The 26,829-nt window shown below is 44.4% G+C and overlaps 1 protein-coding gene across 4 annotated transcripts in view; it reads right to left on the minus strand.

The window, feature by feature from the left end:
- The window catches only part of snx29 (sorting nexin 29), a 556,462-nt gene that overhangs the window by 424,229 nt on the left and 105,404 nt on the right, over nt 1–26,829 (minus strand). For 3 of the 4 annotated variants that reach the window (XM_078418306.1, XM_078418305.1, XM_078418308.1), the window contains 2 exons: nt 24,530–24,593; nt 15,450–15,578 (listed from right to left, as the gene is read on the minus strand). In XM_078418306.1, the coding sequence (XP_078274432.1) occupies nt 15,450–15,578; nt 24,530–24,593 (193 nt within the window). Of the gene's footprint in view, nt 1–1,542; nt 1,738–15,449; nt 15,579–24,529; nt 24,594–26,829 lie in introns of those variants that run through there. The other variant, XM_078418307.1, reaches the window with a different exon arrangement.

Genomic DNA, 26,829 nt, shown 5'->3' on the forward strand with positions numbered 1-26,829 from the left:
AACAACTAGTGGAAGAGCACCTCATATCCCACCCATCTACAACCTGACAGCACCAACATTGAATTCTCTAATTAGGTCATCTGCACCCCCTGCAGGAACCTTATCCTTGCGTTCCCATCACCCCATCCCTCCTCCCTTATTTGGTCCCATACTTTTCTTTCCCATCAGATTCTATCTTCAGTAGCCTCTGGTTACCTCCTAATATTGCACCCAGACTCTGATGTTATCACCATCCGCCAATCTACCTTCCTTACTTGAAACCACCTATCATGTGCCAGCACTTGTCCCACCCCACCTCACCTCTTTATATCGGTCATCCCTCTTTTTCTGCCCAACGGGTCTCGACCTCAAACTACAACTGTCCATTTCCCTCCCCAGGTGCTGCCTGACCCGCTGAGTTCCTCCAGCAGTTTGTCTTTTTACCCTAAAGAATAATTGAGGATGAGCATTTAATGCTGACCTGTTGCTAGAATGAACTTAAACTCTGCAATTCACTACCTTTGGGTTCTTGAGCTTCCTCTTTTGTTTCTGCTCCACCTCACATTGTCATGTTTTCAATAAACCAAGTCCGAATGTCTGGAATTTTCTCACAAAATCCCTTCTTTCCCACATAAGACCAACACTTGTTTTCTCTTTTTATATTCTTTGATTACATCCTTATGAACCTTTCTAAGTTCAGACACAATGTATAAGCAAGCAGGGTCAGTTTAGTAAAAATTGCATATTGGTTAATTAATTAAAACTTTTTTTCAGGACTACCAAATACTTCCTATGTTTGAAACAAATGAGCAAACACAAAACTGCAATTATCTAAAGTGGTCATGTTGAGATATGGAAGGGTTAGGCGTGAATACACAGATCAAAGGGGACCAATGCTCAAGGAAAATGTAGAACAGTTCATTGTTAGCTGAGGCGAAGGTGACAACAAGGCATACAATCAGTAAAATTTAATCAGGAGGACAGGGAAACTAGTCAGAGAACTAGGATGGGGAAGGATGCAGTGAGAAGGAAAGCAAGGGTTACAATTATCTAAATATAATTTTGAAAGGAAGGCTGCATGTTTATATCTCAAGTTTTCAGATTCTGCTTTGTGAAATGTACTGTATAATTTGAAACTGCTATTTTTTTTTGTCTTTTAAATTAATCCATTTATTATTGAAGAAAATCTCTCGCATTTCAATGAGGAATTCTTCATTCTCCACAATGCATTATCCATAAAATATGACTAATATAAGCAATTATCACAGACTTCCCCCTGAGATCCCCACCATTATAGATACCAGTCTTCAGCTAATCTGATTCACTCCATGTATCATCAAGAAGCAGCTGAGAGCATTAGATATAGTACAGGCTATAGGACCAGAAGACATCTGTAGTACTGAAGGATCTGCGCTCCAGACTGCACATGCAGCCAAGCTGTTCCATTATGGTTATAATACTGGCATCTATCCCATGTGGACAATTGCCAAGTTATGTGTTGTGCACAAATTTAATCCAACTATTTATTGTCCAAACAGTCCACTCTCAATAATCACCAGAGCGATGGATGATGTTCTTCACAGTGTTCAGAGGTGGTCTATACCACCAATAACCTGCTCACTCATGTCCAGTTAGGTTTCACTGGGATTACTTGGCTCTAGATCACATCAAAGCCTTGATCTGAGCATGGCTAAAGAGCCGAATTCCAGAGGCCAGGTGGAGGTGGCTGCTCTTAACATCAAGGCAACATTTGGAACCCTGGGAAAATGGAAGTGAATGGACAATAAGGGAAAAATACTGCAATGGTTTTGAGCAAAACCTCACACAGAGAATATAAGAAAATAACTGCAGATGCTGGTACAAATCGAAGGTATTTATTCACAAAATGCTGGAGTAACTCAGCAGGTCAGGCAGCATCTCGGGAGACTGAAGAAGGGTCTCGACCCAAAACGTCACCCATTCCTTCTCTCCCGAGATGCTGCCTGACCTGCTGAGTTACTCCAGCATTTTGTGAATAAATACTCACACAGAGAATGATCACTGTGGTTGATAGAAATCAAGCATCCTAGCACAAACATATCACCGCAGAAATTCCTCAGGGTAATGTGTCAAACTCATCCATCTTCAATGCTTCATCATTGAACTTCATTTTATGAAATGGTGAACATTTTGCTGATGTCTGCATAATGTCCCTTTCCATTCACTACTCCTCTGCAAATGTGGCTGCTTGCAACAAGGCTTGGACAACATTCAGGCATGGACTGAGATGTGACAGTTAACATTCATACCACTACAGTGCCAGGCAGTTCTCCCTTCAACAGGAGCGAGCTCAACCATCTACCCTGGACATTCAATGATTCATGGCTCTTTTTCCTTCAACTTCCTGAGAATCATCCTTAGTCAGAACTGGACCAACGACAAACGTAATGTGGCTACACAGCACACCAGAGCCCATATATCCTGCAATGACTGATCCATCTCCATTTCTACTGGGCTGAGTCAAGAGTCACAGAATATCTTCTATTCACTCAGATGAATGTTGCAACAACAACCATCCAGGGCAACACCACCGCATGTTGGTATTCGCACGCACCACTTATGAATATTCATTCCATTCACATTGCCATCGAGTGACAGCTGGAAATGTAGGAAGGAACGGCAGACGCGGGTTTAAACCGAAGATAGACACAAAAAGCTGGAGTAACTCAGCGGGACAGGCAGCATTTCTGGAGAGAAGGAGTGAGTGACGTTTCGGTCGAGACCCTTCTTCAGACTGTATATCATCTATATAATAACTCACAGCTTTCTGCCTACACTACTCTTCAAAATCCAAAGCATCTATCACCAAGAAACACAAAGGACTTGGACACATGGAAACACAACTATTTGAATGCTTTCACATTCACACAATTCTCTCCTCCGCGCCAATGCCCAGCTCCTGAGAAATACAATTTTATTTCGGAGTCACGTGAGTGACTACGTGAAGACCCCGTCCAGCACGCATGCGGGACATTAGCGTTCATGCAGTACAGCGCGACGAACGGGAGTTCAAGGTGCTCCCGCTACAATTTGAAAAGTCGGGCCGACAGGTAAGTTTTACCGTGGCCGTCAGTATTTTCTCTCTTGTCTGTTTTATGTTCCATGAATGAACAAGACCAGAGGGAAGAAACTTGCAGCTCGCCCCCGTTCGTTATCCGTTGAGGAACGTTCTTTGGAGGGGGGGCAAGAGGCGGCAAACTACCGAGCCGAGCCCAGCATCGCTAGTGCAGCCTGAGCAGCGAGCTGGAGGTACCTGCAGCCAGAACCGGGCGGTAGTATCCGACGATTCGGATGAAGATGCCACACCGCTAGAGAGCGGCACTGGCAGCCGCCTAAGCCGAATGGAACGGCTTATGGAGCAAATGCTCCAGCGAGATCTGCTGAGAGCAGCAGCAGACTCGCCAAGGGAGGGCCCAGAGCGCCCAGGCACTCCCGCAGTGCCCTTTACGGCACTGGCCATTGCCTCACCTTCTTTTGAAGGCAGCATTGGCGACCAGGTCTGGGCTGGTCAAGAAGAGGGGTTGTTGGCTGAAGATGTCCGGAGTACGCAGAGTGTACAGGATCAGGAAGAGCTGCTGGGTGTGGTCAACCGCTACGTGGTCATTCCACGAGGGGGTCGGCCTTTAGAGCCGAAACTTGCAGCCAGCATTGACCACCTGTCCTCAAAACCCCTACAAGAACGGGTGGTCAATGAGGCTCTTAAACTATATTCAGCCCCAGAAAAATGTACATCATTGAATGTACCAGCTGTAAACAGCCAAATTTGGGGACATCTGGGGCAGAACATCAGGAACCTGGAGTTGAAGCTCCAGAAAATCCTTAAACCCCTGACTGCAGGGATGACATTATATGCTCGGTCCATTGATGGTGTGGACATCTCCACAAATCAGCAAGATACATTAGCTCTGCTGTGCACCAAGGAAATCATCAAGCCTGCCCTCAACCCTAAGTTTGCGGGACTTCGCAAAACATCGGGTTCAGAACCTCCAATCTGCTTTTGGAAAGGACCTTCCAAAAAAGGTGAAAGACCTAGAGGAAGAATCCAAGACCTTTGGTCTCGTGAGGGCAGGTTTGGGACCGAGCAGACCTAACAAACCCAGGCGGCAGTACCTCACGGCGTCCACCAGTCATAGACCACCATATGGGACTGGTGAAAGCTCGGGGACCGCAACCATTCCCCGTAAGCCTTTTTTAGGCCAGGGCCCAGAGCGGACCCCATGGAAAATGCGCCACCCCCAACAACAACATCAATGTCAACAGCAGCCCTCTACAGCCCAGCAGACACCTCATCGTCCAGCGAAGAGGCAGAAGAAATTAACACCAGTAACCATGGAGGTAGGTGGGTCTGGTACCTCTCGGCATATGAGCAGTAGGGACTCTATACTATCAGGGGGGAGATTGCACTTGTTTTTGGATGCATGTGAAACCATCACTAATGACAAGTACATACTAAGCTGCATTCATGGCTATAAAATTGACTTTGTTCATGAAAACATTCCGCCAGTTCAGCATATACCCCAAAGGGTATTCACCCTCTCAGTCAAAGAGAAACAAGAGGGTCAAGCTGAACTTGTGAGGCTACTAGCAAAAGGTGTCATTGAAAGAACAAAACATGAACCTTTGGAATTTGTGTCTAATATTTTCACTAAAACTAAAAAAGATGGTGGATGTCGCATCATCATTGACTTAACTACGTTAAACGAGTCAGTTAAGTATACACATTTTAAGATGGAAACTTTTGAAACCGCCAGACTTTTGATTTCTACTTTCTAGCAGGCATTGATTTAAAAGATGCCTACTACTTAGTACCCATACACAAGGAGCACCGTAAATACTTTAAATTTATCTGGATGAAACAGCTATGGCAATTTAAAGCCTTACCAAAAGGACTAACCTCCGCTCCAAGGTTGTTCACTAAAATCTTAAAACCCGCCTTGGCATTATTGAGAAAACAAAAGCATATAGTCATGGCGTACTTAGACGACATTTTAATAGTAGGGAAAACCTTGGAGACAGCTATTTTGGCAGTAGCAGCCACCAAACGTTTGTTTGAAACTTTGGGGTTTGTCATACATCCAGATAAATCCAATTTTACACCGTCCACTACCATGGACTATCTGGGATTTACGATTGATACTGTTCGCATGGTTGTAACTCTGCCAAAGGGGAAAGCATCACAATTGGCACTATCATGCCACGAACTAATGCATAAACGTCAGGCAACCATACGGCAGGTAGCTAGAGTTATTGGTAAAATGGTAGCAGCTTTTCCAGCTGTACAATTTGGGCCTTTGCACTACCAAAATTTACAAAGAGCAAAAGTGCACGCACTAAAGCAAAACTCAGGTCACTTTGACCGAGCTATGTATTTAACTGCTGAATCCATTCCAGAGTTACAATGGTGGACAAGGAACATTAGGCTCAGTTCCAGTCCCATAATAATCACCAACCCAGTATTAACCATTCAAACGGATGCCAGTGCTTTGGGCTGGGGAGCAACTAACATGCAATCCAGCACAGGGGGCAGATGGACTAATTCTGAATCATCTTGCCTACAGACACGGGGTATCAACTATTTAGAAATGTTGGGTGCGTTTTATGGTTTAAAAGCATATTCATCTAATACGCATCATGCACATGTCCGGTTGCAATTAGATAATACCACGGTGGTGGCTTATATCAACCACATGGGTGGTATAAAGTCGATATCGTGTGACAAATTGGTCAACCTAATCTGGCAATGGTGTGTCGAAAGACATACTTGGTTATCAGCAACTTACCTACCAGGTAAGCAAAATAAAGTGGCAGACACCAGGTCACGCAAATTTAACGATAACATCGAATGGATGTTAAATCCCAAAGTATTTGCCGAAATTACAAAGCAATATGGCACACCAGATATCGATCTATTTGCATCCAGGCTGAATCACCAGGTACCAACGTATGTCGCTTGGGAACCAGACCCTGAGGCAGCAGCAGTTGATGCATTCACGCTGTATTGGGGGAAAATGTTCTTTTATGCTTTTCCTCCCTTCTGCCTCATCAGTCGGGTATTACGCAAGATTCAATTGGATTCCGTGGCCTACACAGCCATGGTTCCCAGTGGCCCTCGACATGGCTGTCGAAACACCGTTGGAATTCCCCAGCAGTCCGGAATTATTAATCCACCCAGTGTCAGGCATTAGTCACCCGTGCCATGACAGAGTCAATCTCCTGGCTTGCAGATTCTAAAAAGACCTCTACTGGGCCTGGGACTGTCTGAGGACGCCATCAACATGATGACCGCATCCCACCGGGAGTCCACCAGGAGACAATACCTGACCAACATAAGAAAATGGGAACGGTATTGCTCCAAAACAGGAACTACCTACACTACAGCAACACCCACCAGTGTTGTGGAGTTCCTGGTTGGATTACATCGGGAAGGACTCAGCTACAGCGCCATAAATACAGCCAGGAGTGCGTTGTCAGCTTATTTGGTTCCAGCAGCAGGACAACTGGCTTTGGGGTCCCATCCACTAGTAATCAAAATCATGAGGGGCATTTTTAACACTAACTCCCCCAGACCAAGGTACACTCAGATCTGGGATGTCAGCATTGTGCTGACGTACCTTAGGGGATGGCCACCGCCCAGGGCACTCACGCTGGAACAACTTACACTGAAATCAGTCATGCTCATGGCACTAGTGTCAGCTCAAAGGGTACATTCCCTCCACCTTCTGAGGCTGGACAGCATGACAGAATCATTGGACTGTTTCACATTCCATATTCAGGGACTGGTCAAACAAACTAGACCAGGTACCACGCCTCCAGTCATGGAGTTCTGGGCATATTCATCTGACCCACGGCTGTGTGCCAAGACCCATCTCGCCAATTACATAGACACAACACACAACTTAAGAGGGAGAGAAAAAGCCTTATGGATAAGCCACAAGAAGCCTCATGGTCAGGTGACGAGCCAAACCATTTCAAGGTGGCTCAAGCAGGTGCTTAAGTCCGCGGGAGTCAATACCAATGTTTACAAATCTCACTCCACCAGGGCTGCATCTACGTCGGCGGCTAGTCGAATGGACGTGCCTATGGACCATATTCTGGCCAGACCAGGATGGTCCCCGGAAAGAACTTTCCAAAGGTTTTATAATAAACCGCTGGCGCAACCTGCTACATTTGCAGACAGAATTTTAGAGTCTGCAGATAATATTTAATTTAAGCCCTGGGGAGCTCTCTGTTTTTTGTTGTCATTAATAAACCTTTTTTGTTCACAAACAGGTTCTTGATCGCGATAACATACTTCCTCCCTCTAAGGTCTTCAGACAGTGAGTGAAGCATGAGCTGGTACACGGTTCGGAATCACAGAGCTTTGAAGTCTTCACGTAGTCACTCACGTGACTCCGAAATAAAATAGTAAGATTAAACGAGAACTTACCAGTTTGAAGTTTGATCTGTATTTTATGAGGAGTTACGATGAGGGATTACGTGCCCTCCGCTCCCACCCTCTATTATACAGATCAACTGGTAATTAAGTTCTTATTTTTTCTTTACTATATTTATTTCAATCGTTGTGTTTTTTCTGTGAATCCACACCGCTGCTTTGAAGAATGTCGCGCATGCGTGCTGGACGGGGTCTTCACGTAATCCCTCATCGTAACTCCTCATAAAATACAGATCAAACTTCAAACTGGTAAGTTCTCGTTTAATCTTACTATTTTAAAATACTTGTGTAAATAATTGCATCTTTAGTAATAGTATTTTAAATCATTCAAACTTTGTCTCTGCAGTTTACCTTCATATTATTGTTTGACCAATGAAGCCAATTTAAAATAAATGTGTTCAGATGACATTTCATGATACAATTATTCATTTATTAAAATCTCAGTTTGTGACTATTTAGAAACAGAAAATAGATGCAGGTGGAGGCCATTCGGCCCTTTGAGCCAGCACCGCCATTCATTGTGATCATGGCTGATCATCCACAATCAGTAACCTGTGCCCAACTTCTCCCCATATCCCTTGAATCTACTAGCCCCCAGAGCTCCATCTAACTCTCTCTTAAATTCATCCAGTGATTTGCTACCCACTGCCCTCTGTGGCAGAGAATTCCACAAATTCACAACTCTCTGGGTGAAAAAGTTCCTTCTCACCTCAGTTTTAAATGGCCTCCCCTTTATTCTAAGACTGTGGCCCCTGGTTCTGGACTCCCCCAACATTGGGAACATTGTTCCTGCATCTAGCTTGTTCAGTCCTTTTATAGTTTTATATGTCTCTATAAGATCCCCTCTCATCCTTCTAAACTCCAGTGAATACAAGCCCAGTCTTTTCAATCTTTCCTCATATGACAGTCCCGCCATCCCAGGGATCAATCTCGTGAAAATACTGCCTCAATTACAAAGATGTCCTTCCTCAAATTAGGAGACCAAAACTGTACACAATACTCCAGATGTGGTCTTACCAGGGCCCTATACAACTGCAGAAGAACCTCTTTACTCCTATACTGAAATCCTTTCGTTATGAAGGCCAACATGCCATTCGCTTTCTTCACTGCCCTCTGTACCTGCATGCCAACTTTCAGTGACTGGTGTCCAAGGACACCCAGGTCTCGCTGCACTTCCCCCTTACCTAAACTGACACCATTGAGATAATAATGAGCCTCCTTGTTTTTGCCACCAAAGTGGATAACCTCACATTTATCTGCAATAACATTATTTGAAGGTGTCGTTAGTCAAAGAGTCACAGAGAATATTCCTTGCTTTTTTAAAGCCCACTTATCAAAATTAAACCTCTTAAGATAGATCCATGAAGTAAATGTGCTGAAAAAGTATTCAAGTCGAAAAATAATTTCATCTTCATTTCTCCATTAATTCACAACAACAACCACTCTCAACAGTTAACAACAATGTCATTTTTCAGGCCGTGAATAACATGCTTACATTTGGACAGATGTGGCAGATTCTGCTTCTTTGTCAATCAGTTGTATTCATAATTGACAAACAAGTGCCAAATACATTTGTAATTAAATTGCTAAGACAGATACCTTGTTGAGTTATAACCAGTCAACATAGAACCATAATTTGTCAAGTTCTAAATTTGAAAAATCTGTCATTAGCAAAGGCAAGCCAATATTTATTGAGAAATGTTTTTGTGAATCTGCTAATGCTTTCCGGGTAATTTAAACACAAAATATAGTTCCAGGTGTATGTGCAAAGGAGTTACAATAAATAGGCACAGCATCACATTCCATACCCATTTGCAATAAAAAGAATAGAATACAATAACATTGCTTATAGTTAGAGGAAGGAAATTGCTCAACAAACCGTCACAAGAAGCACAAATCTACTGACAAATTATGTCAATGATTTAATGAAACATGTGCATACAGCAAACGATTGGAAACTTGATTATGTCAGGGTGTGAATTGGCACATTAAAGGAATGGAGAATTGGAAAAGGAATTGCAAAAATGTATTCAATTGTACACTAAATTATGAGCAAAACACCATTCACCTTTCTATATTTCTGACCTTAGTTTGGAATCTTTGCAGAGAGTCGTTGAACTGTAGAGCGCAGAAACAGGCCCTTTGGCCCACCTTGCCTTTGTGATCGTTAGCACACTGGGCAAGTCCCATTTGTCTGTATTTGACCCATAGCCATCCGTATATCAGTCCAAATGTCTTTTAAAGTCATAATTATATCTGCTTCTATAGCTTCCTCTGGCAACTCATTCCAGATACAGCCAAACCACTGAGTGAAAAATTTTGTGACTGAGGTCTCTCTTAAATATCTCCCCTCTCACCTTAAGCCTATGCCCTCTAGTTTTAGAATACTCCACCTTCGGGAAAAAGTCTGTGAACATTTATTTTATCCATGCCCCTCATGATCTTAGACACCTCAATAAGGTCACCCCTCAGCCTCCTAACCTCAAAGAAAAAGTCCCAATCTATCCAATCTCTTCTGATAACTCAAGCCCTTAAGCTTACATCACAACCTGGTGAATCTCTTCTGTACCTTTTCCAACTTAATGACATCCTTTAGCTGGGCAACCAGAACTATACACAGTACTCCAAAGTGGTATCACCAACCTCTTATACAGCTGCATCAGGATGTGACAACCTTTGTACCATTAACACCATTGCTAATACAGGCAAGCCTGCCAAACGCCATCTTTACCACAATGTCCACTCTCCACTTTTAGGGAACTACGCACCAGATCTCTCCGTTCTGCAATCCTCTCAAGGGATCTACCATTTGCTGTGCAAGTCCTGCCCTGGTTTGACATACAAAAGTGCAACAGCTCATACTTATTAAATTCCATTTGCCATTCCTTGGCGCACCTTCCCAGCTGCTCTAGATTGTGTTGTAAACTAAGATATCCTTCCTCACTGTCTACTATACCACCAGTTCTAGTGTCATCTGCATTAACGACATTGTCATCAAAATTAATACTGTACATAACAAACAGCAATGGATCCAGCACTGACGCCTGCAGCTCTCCACTGATCCTAGTCCCCCAATCAGATAAACAACCTTCCACGACTACCCTTTGACTCCTTCCTTCAAACCAATTTTGAACCCAATTGGATTTGAATCCTGGGGTTTCATGCGATCTGACCATCTAGAGTAGCCTCTCATGTGGGACCTTGTCAAAGGACTTGCTTCAGTCCATACACACAATGTCCACTGCCCTCCCCACAGCAATTCTCTTGCTGTCCTCTTCAGAAACTTTGATCAGACTTGTGAGACACAATTTCCCATGCAGAAAGCCATGCTGACTATTTCTAATCAGTCCGTGCCGACCTGAATGCTTATAGATCCTGTCCCGAAGAATCCCCTCCAATAGCTTTCCCACCACTGATGTCAGGCTCACTAGTTCTCTGGCTTGACATTACTGCCCGTTGTAAACAACTGTACAATTTTAGCCACCTTCTTCTATTCTGGAACTTCACATGTGGCTAAAGATGATGCAAATATCTCTGCAAGGGCCTTTGTATTTTCCACCCAAGCTTCCCCTAAGATCCGTGGATGTATTTGGATGTACTTGGTCAGACCCTGAGCATTTATCTACCTTAAAACGTTAAGACATTGTCTATGGTAATTTGTGTATGATCTAAGACATGTCAGTTCCATTGTCTCAATTCCTTAGCTTCCATGATCTTATCTGCAGCAAAAATGAATGAGAAGTATTCATTTCATATCTCTCCCACCTCTTGTGGATCAGCCTGATCCTTCTCTATTACGACTTTAAAACTAATAGAATTATTGTCACTGGTCCCAAAGTTCTCCCCCATTGACATTGGCCTACTTTAATGCACAAGCACTTAGTAGACTTTGTCTCAAATCAGGTAAATGACTAAAAATCAAAGTTGGTCCAAATGCCACTTTATAGCATTGTTGATGGCACTGCCCATGATGCTGTAGGTGAATGAGCACGTTGTCTGATTGTACAGTAATTGGGTTTGTTCTGTTTAATGTAGTCAATATGTGCTTGCACAATTTTCCACATTCTCAGCCGGCAACTATTCTGGAACAGGTGGCCGTAGCTATCACTCAATTATATTTCCTAAGCTCAATAAAATAGAATGTATTAATTTTGTTTCGACATACCATGAAACTGAAGAGAAACACAAAATCCATGTAAAAGCATGGAGTAAAACTGAGCAAGGACAGGCAATGTCCTCCAGCTGCAGGCCCGAAACTGCCGTGCGGTAGGCGGACATTTCCTCGTCCACCAGCTGTGCGGCTGCCAGGGCGGAATAGTCAATACCACCGGCCGCTTGGAGAACGTGGACCACGGGTCTAGATAAGGCGTCGGCCACCCTGTTGTACCTGCCCTCCACGAAGCGGATTGAGGTGGTGTATTCCGACACGTATGCCAACTGCTTCTGCTGCCGCGCAGACCACGGATCTGAAACCTTGGCAAACGCGAAGGTGAGCGGCTTGTGATCCGAGAAGGCAGTGAAGGGCCTCCCCTCCAGGAAGTACCGAAAGTGGCGTACGGCGAGGTATAGGGCAAGGGGCTCACGATCAAAAGCGCTGTAAAGCCTTTGGGCGCCACTAAGGTGCCTGCTGAAGAAGGCGAGCGGCCACCAGCACCTGTCCAGCACCGCCCCGACCACCACCTCAGAAGTGTCCTCCCTCGGATGGACGAGCATCGTGGCCCCGGCCAGGGCCTCCTTGGCGTGCTCGAACGCCGCTCCTGCTTCGTCGGACCACTTGACCTCTTTGCGACGACCAGTCATGAGGTGGAAAAGTGGGCGCATGATTCCGGCTTCCACCGGCTGGAAGCGGTGATAAAAAGAGACCATCCAAACAAATTCCTGCAGGCCCTTAATGGTGGTCGGACGGGGGAACCGGCGGACAGCGTCCACCCTGGTCGGAAGAGGTACCACCCCTTGTGGGGTCACGCGATGGCCGAGGAAGTCGATGGCCGTCGCCCCTAAACGGCACTTGGACGTGTTAACGGCCAACCCGTAATCGCTGAAGCGCTGAAACAGCTGACGGAGGTGGGTGCAGTGCTCCTGCCTCGAGCGGCTGGCCAGGAGTACGTCGCCCAAGTAAATAAAAACAAAGTCCAGGCCACGGCACACACAGACCATAAGCCGTTGGAAGGCCTGTGCGGCGTTCTTCAACCCGAACGGCTTCCTCAAAAATTCAAACAGCCCGAATGGTGTAATAATGGCCGTCTCAGGGATGTCATCGGGTTGGACCAGAATTTGATTGTACCCGCGCACAAGGTCCACTTTGGAGAACACCGATGCTCTGGCCAGGTGGGCATTGAAGTCCTCGATGTGCGGGACCGGGTACCTGTCGGCGACGATCGCATCATTCAGGCGACGGTAGTCCCCGCACGGGTGCCAGCCCCCGTCCGCCTTTGGGACTATGTGGAGCGGTGACGCCCATGGGCTATCGGGGGAGGCGCACGATGTCCATCGACTACATCTGGCGGAACTCCTCCCGAGCTAGACGGAGCTTGTCCGGAGCGAGATGCCGCGCTCGGGCGTGCACGGGCGGTCCGGTGGTGGGGATGTGGAGCAGAAGTGGGGTTCAATAATGTCCGTGAAATCCACCAGGATGCGCGCGTAAGTCGCATCCAGGGACGACAGGGGTCTAACGTGGAGGGAGACCGGCCCCAGCGTGCTGGAGTGCACCAGGCGCTGCCGCCTGACATCCACGAGCATTGAATTCGCTCGCAGGAAGTCGGTGCCCAGCAGCGGCTGGAAAACGTCGGCAACGACAAACCCCCACGAAAACCAGCTCTGGCCGAAGTTAAGGGCGAGTGTGTGGACCCCGTAAGTACTGATAGGGCTCCCGTTCGCCGCAGTGAGGAGGCGGGCGCATTTGCCGGCGATGGAAGGAGGTGGAAGGAGGCAGGATGCTCACCTCCGCTCCGGTGTCCACGAGGAACCGACCCCCGGTGCGGCGCTCCCGAGCGAACACGCGATGGATCTGGCCGGCCGCCTAAGGAATCACTGACGGCCGGCCCCTACCTTTTCCGGGAAGGCACAATGTGGGCGACATTGTTTGGCTGCTGGTCCCCAGCGACGGTGGTAATAGCACCAGCCCCCTCTGCTGGTGTCCGGTGGTATAGGCGATGGTGCCGACTGGGACGACCACCAGCGACCTCTGGTGGCCTCTAGCGGTATAGGAGGTGATGCTGACTGCGCCCACCACCAGCGACCTCTGCTGGCGTCGGAAGGAACTGCCGGCGGGCCGTGCGATGGACGACGTGCCTGGGCTGGGGTGCCCGATGGAGGCCTGTTTTCACCGCGGAGGTCGCCCTGCGACGCGGTCAACGGAGGCCCCGACCTGCTGTGCGCCTCCTGACGCTGCGGAAAAGACAGCCAGCGCATCCAGCTCCTCCAGAACGGGCCATCCTAAGCTGGTCAGCGCCTCGCCCAGCACCTGCGTGCCGGTAAATGGATTGCTGGCGAGCTGCAGGCGGAGGTCGGCTGGGAGCTGCCGAAGGTAGGCGTGCTTGAACAGGAAGCAGGGCTCGTGGTCGCCCATAAGGGAGAGCATGTCCTCCAGGAGGGCCGACGGCCGTCGGTCCCCGAGGCCCTCTGTGCTCATAACCCGAGCTGCCCACTCGGACTCGCTAAGGCCAAACCTCCTGATAAGCAGGGCCTTGAGACCCGCATACATGTTAGCTGCCGGGGGGGCGTGGAGGTAAGGTTTAACTCGCCTCGCAGTCGCCTGGTCCAGAGCACTGACGACGCAGGAATACTTGGTTTCATCCACGGTCACGCCCCGCACAGCAAACTGTGCCTCTGCCTGCTGGAACCAGACATCAGGCTCTTCGGTCCACAAAGTTGCAAGTTTTAGCGCGACGGCATCGAGGTCGGCAGGACCGGGTTGTGCATTGTTGCGGTTCATCACGACACGTGATGCACGTCGGGGGTCACCAGTGTAGTGGCCTGGACGAGGCCAGAAAAAGGCTGGACGCCAGGCAGGTTTAGAAAGTCCTTTATTCCGGTTGTGAGCATCCACTCACAACGAGTTCCATCGCAGGGATGAAGCACTCCCCCAAACAGCCTGAGTATAAACCCCGTAGCCTGTCCGTCAAGTGCTGTGGGAACTGACCCCAGGAGTGGCCTGATGCCCAGGGACTGCCACAATACTGCTATTAGTAAACTGGAAGTCAATCCAGTTTATGCCTTGTTACCGCGAAGCTTGGTTTTCAAGTAACCCGGGCAAGATGTTATATCTCAAAACTCTCATGTAATTACCGACTTGTCAGTGATTTCAGCGAAAATTAGGACGCCGGAGAAGCATTGATAAGCGTGGGAATTTTGCGATGTTTCCGAAATAGTGTAATCTCTTAGCCAGGTGCTAGTTTCACAAAAAAAGTAACTTGTATCGACCTGACTCGGCATTGTCGTGGTCATTGTCGTAGGGTAAAAGAAAAGTTCGGAGATCTGCTACGACTTTGACAGTCACCGGCAGTCGCCTAAAAAATCGCCTAAGTGGGACAGGCCCTTAACTCTCTTTTAAATTCATCCAGTGAATTGGCCTCCACTACCTTCTGTAGCAGAGAATTCCACAAATTCACAACTCTTTTTCACCCAGAGTTGTGAATTTGTGGAATTCTCTGCCACAAAAAGCAGTGGAGGCCAATTCACTGGATGAATTTAAAAGAGAGTATAGAAAGAGCTCTAGGGGCTCGTGGACTCAAGGGATATGGGAAGAAGGCAGGCACAGGTTACTGATTGTGGATGATCAGCCATGATCACAATGAATGGCAGTGCTGGCTCAAAGAGCCAAATGGCCTCCTCCTGCACCTATTTTCTATGTTTCTATGTAATCCAATTTCTGTACTGGAAATAAGAAATATAATATCAAAAAACCAATCGCCCTTATGGAACGATGAGCCTGTGATGCACGGTGCCTCTCTACTTATTCTGTGGGTTAATGTTCCAGGTTGATCCACCTTTCTCCTACCTTGCCAAAGCCTGAATCTTGGCAGCATGTCGTTCTTCTTGCTCTGCCAGTTTCTTTTGCTGGTTGTCAATTTCTTGCCTGAGCGCGGCAGAATGCTCCATCTCACCATCAAGTTGATTTCGCAGTGATCTGGAAAAACAGGATTTACCATCTGTTAAAGCAGACCGACAAAGCAGTCTGTTGTAGAAAATGCAAAGTTACAAAACGTCAAAATGGCTTTATCATTTCTACAATCCTTGGCTGCTCATGCCTACAATAAACTCATTTTTAATACAAACTACAAAAGTACGATTGCAGCCATTTTATATCTCTTACAGAAATATCTACTGCAGTTTGAATGACCTGTTTTATTCTCTACTCTAGTATTGTTCAATGAGAAAATAAAAGTTTTAAATTATTTAAAGCTGAGAACCAAGCAAGATAGAAGTCACCAAAATTGATGACAATGTGTACAATCATCACTTTAAACAAAAATTATTCACACAAAGGGTGGTGGGGGTATGGAACAAGCTGCCAGAGGAGGTCGGTGAGGCTGGGACTATCCCAACGTTTAAGAAACAGTTAGACAGGTACATGGATAGGACAGGTTTGGAGGGATATGGACCAAGAACAGGCAGGTGGGACTAGTGTAGCCAGTGGAACATTTTAGCCGGTTTGGGCAAGTTGGGCCGAAGGGCCTGTTGCCACACTGTATGTCTCTATGACTCTATGGCAACACTCTAAGACTCTAATCCCATTATCCTGTATCTTGAAACCCATTCTTAATTCCCCACAGATTTCCTTCCAACTTTCAGGCGGAAGTTTCTGCAACAAATCATAGGCAATTCCGCTACATCAGGTAACTTAAGGTTTTCTATGCTGAATTCACCATCATCTTATCACTAAACATTTCTTCCTCATTTATGCCATCTTCTATGTACTCTATGATCGTGTGGTCTTAATCGCTGACAGAGGTCTCTTCAACTTCACATTATATCCCTCACCATCAACAAGCCTGGCCCTTCGTAAATCTTACTTCTTTCAGCATCACTTCATTGGAAAAATTCTCATCCAATCACCTCATGCTGCATTTTCTAATGCTGGACCATCTAGACTTTTCCCGTTTCTCTGTGCATTATTAAACTGTTCAACAGTTTCCTCACATTTTTATTTTTTCTATCTTTGTACCCACTTGAATATTTGTTGTCCACCATACCGATCTTTCCCAAATTAGGGCAAATTCACCTGAAGTCAGTCAAATATACTGGATTAGACATCTAAAGCAAATGTGGCTTGACCTTCAATCTGTGCGACTGTGCAATCCTGCTCCTTCTCGACCTCAGCGCAGCATTCGATACAGTGGACCACACCATCCTTATTGACCGTCTCCGGTACGCGGTTGGCATTGATGGCACTGCCCTGAGCTGGTTCGCTTCGTACCTCAAAGATAGGAGTTTCGCCATCAACATAGGCAGTTATTCCTCTGCTCCAGCTAGCCTCTCCTGCGGAGTTCCACAAGGCTCCATCCTTGGCCCCATTCTCTTCTCTCTATACATGCTCCCCCTTGGCCAAATCATTCAAAGGCACGGCATTTCTTTCCACTGCTATGCCGATGACACTCAGCTTTACCTCCCCCTGAAACCCAACAACCAGTCAAATTTAAACAGCCTCTCACACTGCCTTGAGGACATAAAATGTTGGATGGCACAGAACTTCCTCCAATTAAATGAGAGCAAGTCTGAGGTCATCCTATTCGGCCCCCCCGACTCCATCAAATTGATAACAGGCAGTCTTGGAAGCCTATCCTGCCTAGTCAAACCGCATGTCAAAAACCTCGGCATGATATTTGACTCTGCATTAAAATTTGATAAGCAAGTCAACGCTGTGGTAAAAGCCAGCTTCTTCCAACTTCGAACCATAGCTAAAATCAAACCTTTCCTCAAATTCGACGACACAGAAAAAATCATTCACGCTTTCATTTCCTCCCGCCTAGACTACTGCAACTCCCTATACACTGGGATCAGCCAATCTTCCCTGTCCCACCTGCAACTGGTCCAAAACGCCGCAGCGAGACTCCTGACGGGTACCCGTAAAAGGGACCACATCACCCCGATTCTGGCCTCTCTCCACTGGCTCCCTGTACGGTACAGAATCAACTTCAAGCTCCTCCTATTCACGTATAAAGCCCTAAATGGACACTCCCCCCCCTACATCAAAAATCTTCTAACCCCCCTCTCTAACTCCAGGTCCCTCAGATCGGCCGACTTGGGGCTATTCACTATCCCGCGGTCTAGGCTTAAACTCAGGGGTGACCGCGCTTTTGCGGTTGCAGCTCCTAGACTGTGGAACAGCATCCCTCTCCCGATCAGAACTGCCCCCTCCATCGACTCCTTTAAGTCCAGGCTCAAAACATATTTCTACTCCCTAGCGTTTGAGGCTCATTGAGGAGGTGCTGTGAACTGTTTGCGTGCTACTGTATGTTTTCATTTTTTTTTCTATTGGAACCTAATCAAATGTACAGCACTTTGGTCAACGTGGGTTGTTTTTAAATGTGCTATACAAATAAAATTGACTTGACTTGACTTGACTTCACGTTTTTTTCTGGGAGAAAAAACGGCAAAATTTGTTTTTTTTTAACATTCCAAAACTTCTCCCGCCCTACACACTACCAAGTGCGAGTAACGTACAATTTCTTTGTCGCCATTAAGGGGTCCTCTTGACTATCCATTATCTGACTATCCATGTTCTCCAGGGACACTGCCCGACCCGCTGAGTTACTCCAGCATTTTGTATATTTCTTAGGTATCGGATGAGATGGGCAAGTTGGTAGTTTGTGATGGTGCAGTTCTTCGACCATTGCGCTGAGCCTCTGTGTACTGTGTGCTTCCGAAGCATGGACTTCACGTGCTCAGTGTCATCCTGGATATCTCTTCTCCTCTCATGGTCCAGAGGATTCTGAGTGTCAGAACGTATTTTGCATTGTTATCAAAGAGGCTTTCAGGATGACTTAAATCGCTTCCTAAGTCCACGGCAGACATCAATAAAGTGTCTGTTTCAAGTGCTGTTGAGTTCATGAACCAAGTTCCTTGCCCAGTATAAGCCTACTGAGAGTAATTAGAGTCTTAACACTGGGGATTATTACCAGGGAGAAAATGCTGCCTTTAGTTCACCCAACCTGACAATGAATTTGGAGGATGTTGCAGAGGTGGCACTGACGGTGCCTTTCCAGTACTTTGAGATGTCTGCTGCGAATGGTTCAACTGTCAGAAAGATATAGGAATGTAAAGATCCTTGTGGTTTGTAACCATTAATTTTATACCAGGTTTTATCTTTTGGTCATCTTACAAGCTTTTCCTCTGTTGACCAAAGATTATGCTGACACAATGAAGGTAATGGTAACATTTCATCATCGACACCTATCTATACAGAAAGGTATCTCCGAAGTTACAGAAAGTAGTCCACTTTTTCCAGACCTTGCCATGAAATCTCCATTAGCAGAGGGCAGTGTTACACAGTACGGGCAAGTTTGTCTTGTGGATGTCAAGTGCAAGGCCCATTCGCTCACAAGCTTTAATGAACAAGTCAACAATCACTTCGTATCCATTCTGCACATACAAAAGCAGCATGCATATACTATAAGAAAATAACTGTCTGAAGAAGGGTCTCGACCCGAAACATCACCCATTCCTTCTCTCCCGAGATGCTGCCTGACCTGCTGAGTTACTCCAGCATTTTGTGAATAAATCGGCATGCATATACTGCAGCTCAGTTCGTGGTTCTGAACAGTGACCCTATAGTCCTATAGAATAGTTCCATTCCTGTGAAAAGCTTGGACATGACGTGGAACATGTGGCACGTAAAATTGATCATTAGTGTCTGGGCAGTGACACAGCCTCACTTGACAGTGGTCTTCACTGAGATTGGCAATGTTATAGATCCAATGGTTAGGATCTTGGCTTCTCTTCCACCCTGAGAAAAAAATGAGATGGAGATAGACTTCTTTTGCCAGCCAAATTAGAAGAGGGTATCCATTGTAATTCTTGGTCTCCCCTGCTCCTATTATTTCTCTTTCAGCTGTTCTGCAGCAGAGTTCATGTCCACTCTGCTTTCAGAAGGACAGAATCATATTGCAATGCAGGAAGAAGGTTTTCAGCCACTGGGAAGAGGTGGTTGAGAAGGATCCTAGTGAGGACTTGTCTTCTGACAGAGAGTGGGGAGAACCATCTCCAGATTCCTCAAAACTGCTGAGAGAGTGCTTTTTCTTAGGTCCCCTAACGTAGTCCTCCTCTTGCCAGATGTGAATGATGACATTGTGTATTTATTACAATAGCACCTCATGATCTTCTTGTTCCACATTTCAGTTCATCTCTGGTATATTCTGGAGTTATGAAGTTGATCTGTAAGGCACTCAGAACTCAAAGTTAACGAGTTGTTCAGATTTGACCTAATTAACTGTAATTCTACATCAAATAACAATGCAATTCTGCAGTGGTGCCTAGTCTAGTTAAAACCTACTTTCTATTTGCGTGTCAGACACAAGTTTTGAACATACTTAATAACACTCTTCCTGTGTAAATAGAAAACAATTTAAACATATTCCAGTAGACCAAGATCCACTACATTCCTGTTGTATATTATGTTAAAGTACATAACACTTCATGTACTTCTGTTATTCTCCAATGTGCAACCAGTACACATGATACTAAAGTCCTCAGGTCAGCCACATTTGGACTATTGTGTGTTGCTCGTCGGCACATTACAGTAAGGATGGACAGGTCTTGGAGAGGGTGCAGAAAAGATGTTCCAGAACGTTGCCTGGATGAGAGTGTATTAGTTAAAAAGAGAGGATGAAGAATATGTGTTTGTTTTTTTCTGGAGTGCCGGCTGATAAATGTAGATAGAATTATGAGAGAAGTAGACATGGTAGACAATCAGAGTCTACCAGAGGGAATGTTTCAAGTACCGGAGGGAGGGCATGGCTGGAAAGGTGAGAGGAGGGAAGTTTAAAGGAGATTTAAGAGGCAAGTGTTTTTTATTTGCACTGTAGTAGGTGATTGAAATGCATTGCAATGGTAAATCACGGTAGCAGATATGACAGCAATGGTTGAGAGGTATTTAGCAGACGGATGGACAGGTAGGAGATTGAGAGATGTGGACCAGGTGTATGGTGATTTGCAGTTTAAATTGGCACCTTGGTCAACTCAAACAATGAGGGCCACAGGGCTAGTTCCTGTGCAGTACTTTATAGGTTCTATAAAAGCAGAGAATGAACAGCAAGCGAGCAGCAACGTATTTTCCAAATTTCCTGCTGAAATACATAATACTTCCAGACTATGTTAGAAAAATCTCTTTTTTTTTTTTAAAAGGGTTGTACTTTCAATAATTTAGATGAAAATGTGCAAGGTATGATTAGTGAGTTTACAGATGCCACAAAAGTGGGTGGTATCATAGACAGTGAAGATGGTTATCAAAAATTACAGCATGATCTCGATCAGCTGGGCAAGTGGGATGAAGTTTACTGCAGTTTAATGGAGTTTACTGCAGACAAGTGTGAGTTGTTGGATTTTGGGAAGTCACACCAGGGCTGGACCTTCACAGTGAATGACTGGCCCCTGGCGACTGTTGTAGAGCAGACGGATCTCAGAGTACAGGTACACAGTTCTCTGATAAAGGTAGAGAGGGTGGTAAAGAAGACTTTTGGTACATTGGCCATCAGTCAGAGCATTAATGTAGAAATTTGGACATTATGTGAAAGTTGTACAAGGCATTGGTGAGGCCACATTTGGCGTATTCTGTTCAGCTTTGATCAATAGGTAGGATGTCATTAAAATAGAAAGAGTACAGAAAAGATTTATGAGCATGTTGCCAGGACTTGAGGGCCTAAGCTATATGGAAAGATCATGTAAGCTAAGACCTTGTTCCTTGGAGTGTAGAAGGCAAAGGGGTGATCTTCTAGAGGTGTATTAAATAATGAGGGGAATTGACAGGCTGAATGCACAGTTTTTTTTATCGAGGGTAGAGGAATCAAGAGCCAGAGGGCAGAGGTTTAAGGTGAGAGAGGAAAGGTTAATAGGAGCCTGAGAGATAACTTTTTCACTCACACGGTGGTGTGTATATGGAACGAGCTGCTGGATGAAGTAGTTGAGACAGGTACGATAATGACATTTAAAAGACACTTGGACAGGTACATGGATAGGAAAGGTTTAGAGGGATGTGGGCCAAATGCGGGCAAATGGGACCAGCTCAGATAGGGTATCTTGGTCGACCCGGACGAGTTAGGCTGCAAGGTCTGTTTCCATGCTGTATGACTCTCTGGTTTCTTGTGTTAATTAAAAACAATAATTTCAAAAGAACTTCAAAAGTTGCGTTCAAACAGTTCAGTTCAGATTAGTTTATTGTCAAGTGCACTGAGGTGCAGTGAAAACCTTTGAATACAAAATACAAAGAATAAAAGAATGTACAAGAATATAAATGATCTTATATGGGTGTCAGGGGTCAGGGCTTATGGGAAACAGGTAGGAGAATGGGGTTGAGAGGGAACAATAGATCAGCCATGATTGAATGGCGGCGTAGACTTGATGGGCCGAATGGCCTAATTCTTCTCCTATCACAGATGGCATTACTTTATGATCTTATTATTTGGCAATTACATAGCTTATTCAATGAACTGAGCACAATTAACAGGCTCTGAATACTCAGGGTTGACTGCAAGTTAATCTCAATTTTAAATAAAAGCAAACTAAAAAGTTTGATTTCCCCTTGTGATTAAATGAAACAATGATTATTACAATTATAACTTTCAAAAGATATTTTGACAGATATATATTGATGGTAGGAGTACAAAGGGAATTGCCAAATTGCCAAATGGAAGGAAATGGACTAGCCCAAAATACCAACTTGGTCAGCATGGAGAAGGTGGCCTGAGGGGCCTGTTCCCATTCTATGGTTAGTTATGCCCTGGAAGACATTGATTAGCTCAACTCCCTGTGCTACATTGAATGGTTATCCCAGATGGTACTGGGTGGTTCAATTGCCCTTATTAGCTCTGGGATCAGAAACAAAAATAAAATGATCTGTAGAGTTGCTATTCATAGTTACTGGCCAGTAACATCATAGAACGGAGAAGTAAACAGCATAGGAAAAAGCCCCTTGGCCCATGATGCCAATTTAAACTGATCTCCTCCGCCTACACGTGATCCATATCCCTCCATTCTCTGCATACCCATGTGCCTATCTAAACACTTCTTAAATTCCCCTGTTATATCTGCCTCCACCACCACCCAGAGCAACATGTTTCAAGCATTCACCACTCCATGTAAAAAAAATGGCCCGCACATCTTCTTTAAACTTTGTCCCTCTTACCTTAAGGCTATGCCATCAGGTCTTTGACTTTTCCACCCTGAGAAAAAGGTTCTGACTGTCTGCATTCTCATCCAAATCGGTCATGTCTACAACAAACAGCAGTAGGCCCAGCAAGGATCCCTGCAGCACTCCACTGGTCTCAGGCCTCCAATCAGATAAACAACCCTCCACAGCTACCCTTTGCCTCCTTCTTGCAAGCCAATTCTGAATGGCAAGCTCACCTTGGATTCCATGCCTTTTAGACTCGCCTACCTTGCTTCTGTACAGACAATGTCCACTGCCCTGCTCCTATCAATCCTCTTGATGACCCCATCAAAAACCTCTTATCAGATTTGTCAAACACAATTTCACATAGAATATTCTGCATTTGCTTTCTTGATTTTATTTTGGAACCAGCTACTACATTATGATGTCCAATATTCATATTTATGGTATCTAGAATTTATTCTCTGGATCTAGGTGTCATTAACAAGGCCTGCATTTGGAAAAAATAAGATTTGCCTTAATTGACAAACCTGAGTTATTTTTTAAAATATGGTCTCCATTTATTGAATTTTTAGAAAAGTAAATGGGTTTGGCACAGGTCTAAAATAAAATTTTTAAATTAAAAGTTGAAACTTGAGTTAAGGGTTGGATGTACAACTGTGGTTATTGTCTCCCGGATCTACTCCCTTTAATTTTTATAGTTATATCTTTTTTTTAATCCTCTTATTCTCTCTTCCCAATAGTTTATAGGTTTTTTTTGTTGTTTTTTTTTCCTTTCTTCTTTATTTTTTATTTTCTCTCTTTAAAAAATTAAAAATTGAAGCTATGTAAGAACTCTGTAACAAATGTGTCTTTTATTTCTATTTGTACATATGCTTTTCAAAAATTTAAAATTAAAAAAAAATAATTTAAAAAAACAAGGCCAGCATTTATTGCCCATCCCGCATTTACTTAAAACTAAGTGAGTTGTGTGGCCATTTTAAACTACAGTTAAGAATAACCCGCTTTGCTGTGGGTGTAAAATTATGTATTTGACAGACCAAATGGAGACAATAGACAAGAATCAACAAGATGGCTCTTTAATCAATAAACAACTAGACAGGTATGTTGGTAGAAAAGAGGAGAGGTATATGGGTCAGGTGTGGGCAAAGGGAATAGCTAAAATATTTTAGAATTATGTCAGAGAAGGAGAACAAAATCAATTCATCATTGGATCGCAATGTTTTATCAATGTAATTAGGTTTGAGTGACATGATTACAAGTACTCCACTAACATGTATAAAATAGGGTACGGCTACACATGTTTATTGCTGAAAAAAGCATTAGATGGATACAGACAGTCAAAAGCTTTTTTTTCCAGGATGGAAAAATCGAAAACAAAGAGGATAGCTTTAAGGTGAGAGGGCCAAAGATGGAGATGTGTGGGGCAACTTTTGTTTTTACACAGAGGGTGGTGATAGCCTAAAACGTGCTGCCAGGGTGATGGTTGAGACAGGTACAATATTGGCATTTTGGATAGATATTTCAATAAGTAGCAAATAGAAGGATATGGATTATCCAAGATTTGGTGGGCCTAAGGGACTGTTCTTATGCTGTACTGTTCTACGTTCTATGCTTAAACAAAGAGTAAAATAAATTTGACATCTAAATATGTCTGGTATTTGAATTCATTTGAAAAGGTCACTAATTGTGGCATTCCTTTGAATTGATTGATTTGTTCTTCACCGTTTACTTAACATTGCAGCAAACAGTACCTGTTTTGCTCATCCAGCTCATCTTTTCTGTTCATCATGGCTACAATGGCTTGTCGTAGTTCATCTGAGGAAGAAAAGCTTAGGTTACTGTATTGGTGAAAAACAAAGAGTACCTTTCTGAAACAATTTTGAACAAGGTACATTGTACATTCAAAGGTATTGATGTACATAGAGATAAATGCATTACCCATTTTCCAATGAAATAGAGATAATTTAATATTTCATGACAGGAAAATTTTAGAATCCTTTAAAAAGTTGAATTACACAACATCTAAATTAGGGGAAAATAATTTGAAATGGATAACATTGACTTCAGAAGTTGAACCCATTGAGCAGATTTGAGAAAAGATGTGAGTGGCGGGAATAGTGTCTATGGATTTTCAGGAAGCCTTTGACAAGATACCAAGCTGGAGGAAAAACAGGTGTTTAATGGAAAAAAAAATAACAAGTGTTATTTACCATAAGTTGAAAAGGTATATCTTCCTGAAAAATATGGAAAGAGGGAAGCTAGACAATGCGGAAGAGTTGACAATTAGGAGGTTAAGTTAAGAAAACATTCAAAGCAGTAGCTCAGATGCATCAAGTTAGTAAATTATTATCATGTCCAGTTTTATGGCAAGAGTTTGGGATCTAATTTGCAGAAACCTGCATAAGGCAATCAACTCAAAGGAGTCACTCCTCTTTCCTAATATTACTGATTATTATTGATTATTGAATATTTATTAGTGTGTTTTGTGTTAATGGGCCTATAAGGGTGAAGAATGTAAGATTTTCATTTTTCTGTTGCTGGTACATATGACAATGAAAGATTTTTGACTCTTTGATCATGTGTGGAGTTCTGGATACAATAAGGGGAGGACATCGAGGATCCATTCCACGTTGTAGCCCCTGGAGACAGGGCTTTCTTCAGGCCGCTGCCACTGACAGGATGCGCTCGGTCACCGAGGGGCTCCCTCCCCTCTTGTGGAGATCTGTCCTTTTTCTTTGCTTCAGCCACTGGACTTTGCTCCCCACCAGCTACCCCTTCTTCCTATCCACCGTTGCTTTCTCCGCTCCCCACTACCAAGGTGGAGTATGTCGGCAACTCCGGGAGAGATGGATAAGGTGGCAGTGGAGGAGGGAGGGGGGGCAGTAAGAGACCGACTAGACAGAGAAACAAGAGGAGCGGAGAAGGCAGCGGTGGAGGGGGATGGCGGAAAGAGGCTGAGTGGATAAGAATGATGGGAGAAGGAGGAGGCGGCGGGGGTGGAGGGGAGGAGAATTCGAGCAGACAAAACGATGGCCAATTGAAAGAGGTGGCAGTCGGTGAGAGGGGAGGGAGCCCCATGGTGACTGTGCGCGTCCTGTTGGTGGCAGCGGCCTGAAGAAAGTGTTGTCCCCAGGGGCTACAATGTGAGCCGCTACAACAGTCGCATCAACTGGACCGTGCGGTTGGTGAAGAAGGGCGTGCTGGTGCACTTTACGAGCCAGGACTGGCTTGGAAGCCGGGGATGGGTTGGCGGTACGAGGCGGGGGTGAGTCTGCAGGTCAGTCCACTATAACCAACATCCGTCAAAAACAAGAATTTACTATATTAACATTTATGAACAGACTATACCAAATATCTATATCCATAATTTACTGTAAGATATTGTAAAATAAATATTTTAATTTACATTCGGAATAAAATCTAAGCATTTGCACGGAACATACTTTAATTATTGCCACATCTAAATGCAAATTGAGGACCACACTTGGGACTTTGTTTTCATGTGTACTTTCTCCAAACTCTCAGTGTTGTATAATATCAGAAAATAATCTCCTGTCTCATAGGGCTGTGTAATAAAGGAGCTTACAAAAAAAAAAGGCAACACTTATGATGATAATGAAACAAAGGAGTACAACAGCTACGCATTAACAATGAAACTCGACTTAAATGTCTTCATCTCAGTTTCAAATTATGCTTTTTCAACAAAAGCCTCTTTGATTCTGCAAAGTGTGAAGTGGCTCAGAAGCTCAGCAGAGATGGTAAATTATCTCATAAAACTGGAATTATTGCTTTTGAGAATCATTAATACCAGAAGTAAAAAAAACCTTATGCTTGTAAGTATATTTATTGAAGTCAAACAGACTAGAAAACAAAAATATATTATCAATTGTAACCATGCACAATGTACAACTTTGCTTGCTAAAGTTTAGAAAAACAAAGACAGCTGTTTTCCTGATCATTTTCCTGTCATTTAGCTGCAGTAGATTTAAGGCCCTGACCCAGTTAGGCGTATTTTAAGGCGACTGCTGGCGACTGTCATAGTCGTAGCAGG

Source organism: Rhinoraja longicauda, chromosome 21 (assembly GCF_053455715.1).
Source record: "Rhinoraja longicauda isolate Sanriku21f chromosome 21, sRhiLon1.1, whole genome shotgun sequence".
NCBI lineage: Eukaryota > Metazoa > Chordata > Chondrichthyes > Rajiformes > Arhynchobatidae > Rhinoraja > Rhinoraja longicauda.